This window comes from Trypanosoma cruzi (genome assembly GCF_000209065.1).
Source record: "Trypanosoma cruzi strain CL Brener chromosome Unknown tcruzi_1047053507231, whole genome shotgun sequence".
Lineage (NCBI taxonomy): Eukaryota > Euglenozoa > Kinetoplastea > Trypanosomatida > Trypanosomatidae > Trypanosoma > Trypanosoma cruzi.
This window is the reverse complement of record NW_918848.1, coordinates 303-6,016: the sequence shown is the minus strand read 5'-3', so window position 1 is coordinate 6,016 and position 5,714 is coordinate 303. Positions and strand designations below refer to the sequence as shown.

At 51.0% G+C, this 5,714-nt stretch overlaps 1 protein-coding gene and 1 pseudogene across 1 annotated transcript, besides 6 other annotated features; both read left to right on the top strand.

The window, feature by feature from the left end:
• Positions 1-5,714: part of a sequence feature (heterozygous, Esmeraldo-like haplotype) that runs on past the window's edge.
• Tc00.1047053507231.30 (mucin-associated surface protein (MASP), putative) lies at positions 227-1,642 on the top strand (the record flags this gene model as incomplete). The annotated part of the gene is made up of 1 exon (XM_799378.1): positions 227-1,642. One exon carries the CDS (start codon positions 227-229, stop codon positions 1,640-1,642), a length of 1,416 nt encoding a protein of 471 aa, XP_804471.1.
• Positions 728-800: a sequence feature (CT-rich).
• Positions 860-882: a microsatellite.
• Positions 1,367-1,416: a sequence feature (CT-rich).
• Positions 2,168-2,205: a microsatellite.
• Positions 3,180-5,165, top strand: Tc00.1047053507231.20 (annotated as a pseudogene).
• Positions 5,364-5,383: a microsatellite.

Here is a 5,714-nt window from a genome sequence, read left to right as displayed (position 1 = left end):
TTTCTTTTTTGTTGCTTTTCAAACTTCTGGTTTGCAGGGCGGTGTGCGAGTTTTGCAATTTTACTTATTCCACCTGTTTCACGGCGCGCCGCTGCCGGGATCCCGCCAGTTGTTACTGTGAGGTGGCTTTGCGCTGGCTGTGTGACTTGTCTCTCCCCTTTTGCTTTCACTCTGCGTTGACGGGGAGTTAGTTTGTGCTGAAGGCTGCACGCAAGTGACAGGAGTGATGGCGATGATGATGACTGGCCGTGTGCTGCTGGTGTGTGCCCTCTGCGTGCTGTGGTGCGGTGCTGCGGTGGTGGTGTCAGCGGCCGACGGTGCTGAAGAAGATGGCAGTGCGGGTGAGTATTTGATATCTCGGTGGCGTGCTTATCTGCGGAGGGAATGCGTGGAGAAGGTCAGCAGGAGGACGGGAGGCCGTGCGAATGCGTCCGCCGTTGAGGAATGCGTGTGTCAGGGGATGGACGGTGCGCGTGCCGTTGCGGATGGCCGTCGTCGTTGGGGGCGTCACCGGTATGCCGTTGCTGCTGCTGATGGCCCTTTTGAGAATGACAGTACCCCCGAATCTTCTCTACAAGGCCAGACAGGGTCTGGCGCTGGTTTGACGGGTGGACGACGATTGGAACCATCCTTGAATCCTGATACAGGAATATCCGATAAAGCAACTGCAGAAGAAGAGACGTTAACGAGACATCCAGAGGCTCCTGAGTTGGTGAAAAACAGAACCGAAGAAATATTAAAAGAACAAGAAAAAGAAAAGGAGAAGAAAAAATCAGCGGAAGAAGAAAATGAAGATGAGGGTAACGATAACGGCGAGGATGATAATGCAAGTACCGAGAGTTCAGGGGATGATCACGATGAAGAAGAGGAAGAAGAAGAAGATGTGGAAGCAGGAACCAATAAAAAAGAAGGGCGGGATGGAGGTGATGTTGATGGCGATAATTCCCTTGACGATCATGCAATTGTTCAGCTTGCTGCACCCGTTTACGTTGAGCGCCAGGAGAGAAGTCTCACGTTGAATAATGGCGGGGCTAAGGGAAAAGGAGGTGCTGGTGAAACGAGAGTTCCAGAAGGAGCAGGATTACAAGGTGCAGAGAAGGAATCAGCGAAATTAACTCACGAAACAGGTGCAGACTTAATGGAAACTGAAGGTCTTAAAGAAGGAGCAGACCAATCTGGTGCAGGAAACCAACAAGCAATAGACGAATCAAAATCAAACGAAGCAGCACCACCAGCAACACAGGAAGAAATGAAAAAAGAGGCACCAAAAGAAGCCAAAAAAGCAACCGCAAATGAAAATGTTATCAGAAAAGAAACAACGGAGAAAGGAAAAAATGGGGCTGAAAGAGGAAAGGGGGAATCCTCCGATAGGGCAGGAAAGGAAAAAAAAGAAAACGAAGAAAGGAAAGTGGAGGAGGCAAACAACGAACCACAGGACGGCTCCGAAACTGCTAATACTGATGTTGCTCTTACAGTCGGTGAGGCAGCGCCACAAACAGCAGAACCGGTCACAGTCGCTCAGGCAAATGATACGGGGACGCCTGGCGACAGTGACAGCAGCACCGCGGTCTCCCACACCACCTCCCTTCCTTTGCTTCTTGTTGTTGCGTGTGTGGCTGCTGCTGCGGTGGTGGCCGCGTGAGAGTGAGTGAGAGAGCGCCATGCACCGCCCGCACACACACTTGTCCTTCACCCACTCTCTGTGTGTGTCCCCTTGCATGGACTCTCGCCCTCACCTCACCCCACGAAGCACACACATAATGTGCCCATTGTATATATTGCATGCACACCCATGCAGGCCCGTTGGTGCTCTCTCTTTTGCACGACACGCACCGCTGCCGTCCTGCCTGGCTGCATGGGCGGAGCACCGTAACTGTTTCTGTTTTGTTTTTATTGCATTGAGTGGGCGACCTCTCTCTCTCTCTCTCTCCCTGTGTGTGTGGATTTTGCTTTACGGGAGCAATGAGAGTGTGTGCGCTGGTCGTCCCACGCTTCGGCTTTTTGTTTTGTTTTGCATGTTGTGGTTGAGTGCTCCCTTTCCGCGGGCTGCGTGTGTGTGTGTGTGATGATATGAGTAATTTGCGTGTCTGCTATCCGCTTTGCTGTTTGCCGTTACTCCCTTTGGACTCTCTTTTGCCTCAAAGCTGCTCTGCAAGTATAGGCGCTGACAAACACGCAAGCACATGCATACACACACACACACGCCATGTCGTTGTCGCTTTGGAGCGGCGTGAACGCTGAGGACGCACGCACAGACACAGACAGTCACACACACGCGATTGTGGCTGCGGTGTAACTTGCGAGGAGGGATGGCGGGAGCTTGCGATGTGTCTTGTTGACACGTTGCTGGTGTGATGTTGGCGGCGTGCAGGCAGGTGAGTGGTGTGGTGTTGAGGGTAACTGGGACGAGTGCGGTTAGGCTCCCGCCCAGCAGCTGCACGTGCCGACATGTCTTTCCTGCTTTTGATTTGAGGACGGGGGTTCTCCGGCTGTGCGAGGTGATGTGTGCTGGCAGCAGAGCGGGTGGGATGGTGGAGGCAACAGTAAAACGACTGGCGGCAGCGCGTGGGCTTTGCGAAGGGCGGCTGTGCCCTTTTGCATCTCGCCGGCTGCTTTGGGTGTGGTCATCGCTTTGTGTGTGTTGACGCGTGGCAGAAGCACCTGCCGTGTCCCCTGCTGGTGGTGGCAGTTGTTGTGTGATCCCGGTGCGCTCTTTCTCTTTGTTCCTTGTGTCTGTGTGCGTGAGTTGTTGTTGTTGGGAGTGACTGCAGTGGGGATGATGATGGTGCCACTCACTGTGGATGTGTGGCGGTGTTCATTGTTTCTTCTTTTATTAGCCTGTTTTTCTTCATTTTTTTCACTCTCTTAGGAAGAAGTAAGCTACTACCAAGCGCCAAACGCTACTGTGAAATTCGAAGGCTTTGAAGGCACCAACAGCACACACAAACCGCCCATGCACACATATTTATATGCTCTCACGTGTTGCTGCAGTCAAGGCACCCAATAAACACAACCGTCGCCGCGTGACCGGTTTCAGCGGAAGGAGGGAGGAAGAGAGAGTGAGCCGCAGAGGCCCAACATTTCTCGGCGTGTGTTTAATTCCGCGGTGCTCTTTCTCCTCGTCGTTATGATGTGCTGCGGCAGTGGAGCTGCTGCTGCTGTGGAGAGAAAGTCGGAGGATGTGCAGGTGTCAAATAAGGTTGCTTGTTTTTCTGCCGGATAAGACGCTGGTGGAACCAAGAGTTAGGACTGGTCGAATTACTATGAGGGATTTATTTGCCGATCTCTCTCTTGTCAATCCTGGTGGAGTGATGAGTGTTTTTGCTGAGTTTGAAACAGGGCTCAGTAATTCCAGTGATCTACTTGAGAGCCGTACCTCTGTTGACATTGTGGTGGGGTACATCGACACTGCGGGGACGCAGTCTTTTTTTGTTGATGAGGACAATGATGGTACATGGAGGGCACGCACTGTCTTTAGTAGACCAAGAATCCTGGACTCTGAGGCCGTTGCGCTTCGGCCCACAGCAGCTGCAGATGACAATAAGGTGTTACTGCTTTTGGGAAGCCATATGCTCAGAGATCCTCTTGGCCCGTGTTTTGCCGTTGCCTACCGGGATATAAGTGTGGTTGTGGGTGAGGTTACGCAGTCCACGTTCACGAGTCGGAGTGGAGTGATCGAATGGGACGCACCCACATCGCCGCCACCACGGATCTCCAAGGAAACGCAAGCAATGGGACTGGAAAATTTTTTTGGTGGTGGTGGCTCGGGTATTGTGATGGGCGATGGCACGATTGTGTTTCCTCTGACGGCATTGTTGCGAGGAGATAGTATTCTCTTCATCATTTATTCGAAGGAAAAGTGCAGTACCTGGGTGGTCGCAAAGGTCTTTTTTCCTGCGAGATGCTTTAACCCCGCACCACCGAAGGGGAGAGGGGAAAAATACTCATGATTATTGACTGCAACAATGTCCGCAAGATTTACGAGTCAAGTGAAATGGGGAAAACGTGGACGGAGGCTGTCGGGATACTTTTGCGGGTGCCGACAGACGCACCAAATGACCCTTACGGCAGGATCTGTCTTTTGGGATCCTTCATTACTACGACCATTGAGGGAAATAATTAGATGTTGTACACTCAGAAGGGGAGGTACTCCTCGGGGGAGCATGGTCCACCCAATGCGTTTGATGTTTGGGTGACGGACAACAACCGCACGTTTCGTGCTGGACCGCTTTCTGTGGACGATGACGGGAATATGGCGCTTACCAACACCCTGCTGTACTCGGATGGTGCGTTGTACCTTGTAGAAGCGAGGGGTATTGGAGTGATCAGCAAAGTATATTTTGCCCGCCTAACAGAGGAGCTAGAGATGATCAGGTCCGTCGTGAGGGCTTAGGCACTGCTGGACGCCTTCTTTTCCGAGTTGTCCATACCCACGGCTGGTCTGATTGGATACTTGTCCAACGCGGCGAGTGGTAACACGTGGATGGACGATTACCTTTGCATGAATGCAATTGTGACGAAGAATGCAGTGAGGGTCGCCAATGGGTTCAAATTCACGGGGCCCGGGTCCGGTGCAGTATGGCCTGTGAACTCTTCGGAGGATAATGGGCCGTACACCTTTGTGAGCCACCAACTCACTATTGTGGCGACGGTGGTCATCCACGAGACAACAACGGGTGGTGGCAGCAATCCTCTGCTGGGCGCTGTGCTGGATTTACCCTTCTTGAGTAACTTCAGTGAGCCATTTGTAAAGAATGGATAAAAAGTGGGAGAAAGTGTTCAACAGCACAAAAACAAAATCGAACTCCACTTTGGAGCTGGGGAGAGAACAGCGTGTGGCGCTGGTGCTGTGGGAAGGCAAAAGAAGCTCCGTGGACGTGGATGATGTGATTGTAGGGAGCTCAGAGAAGATGCCAACATTTGAGATGATGAGGCATGAAATCACACATTTTCACTTTGCACGTGGCGAAGATGACGCACCGGACGGCGGCAATATGACGGTGACGAACGTCTTTCTGTACAACCGCCTACTCAGTGTCGGTGAACTAAAAATTGTCAAGAAAACCAACGATAAAAAAGGAAAAGATGACGGCTCTGTGCGTGGGAGCGTGTCGCAGTTGCTGCTGCTGCTGCTGGGGTTTTGCGCCTTTGTGGCCCTTTACTGAGAAATCGCAGTGAGGAGTTTCCGCCACCAGCGGGAGATATATGTGCCTCTCCACGCACCCTTTGAAATAATTGACGTTTTGCGGGGACGCACCTTTTATTTTATGTATTTTTATTTTTGGTTCGACTACCTTTTTCTGCCCGTGTAAGTCTTTATTTGGGGGCGTACTCTCACTCCGGAGACTGCAGCGCGGGAAATTTTATTATTATTATTATTATTTTATATGGTTGCTGTTTTTCCTTTTTTTCCTTTTCCTATACGGTGGAATATTTTGAGATTGGCGGGATGCCTTTAATGTTTCCGTATGTTGATGACACGTGCAGTCGGCATTGAACGCCACGACGATGGTGCTATGAAAAAAGGGGATTTAAGATGTGCAGCAACGCACTGAATGTCCCAATGAAATGTAGGTGTTGTGTGGACACCAGGGGGCTGAACGGCTGACACAAATATATTTTTACTTCTGCAGGAAGAATATGCAACCATTTTTTTTTTTTTTTTTGCGTCACGATGAGCTTCGTTTTTTTTTTTTTTTTTTGTGTTCTCTGCG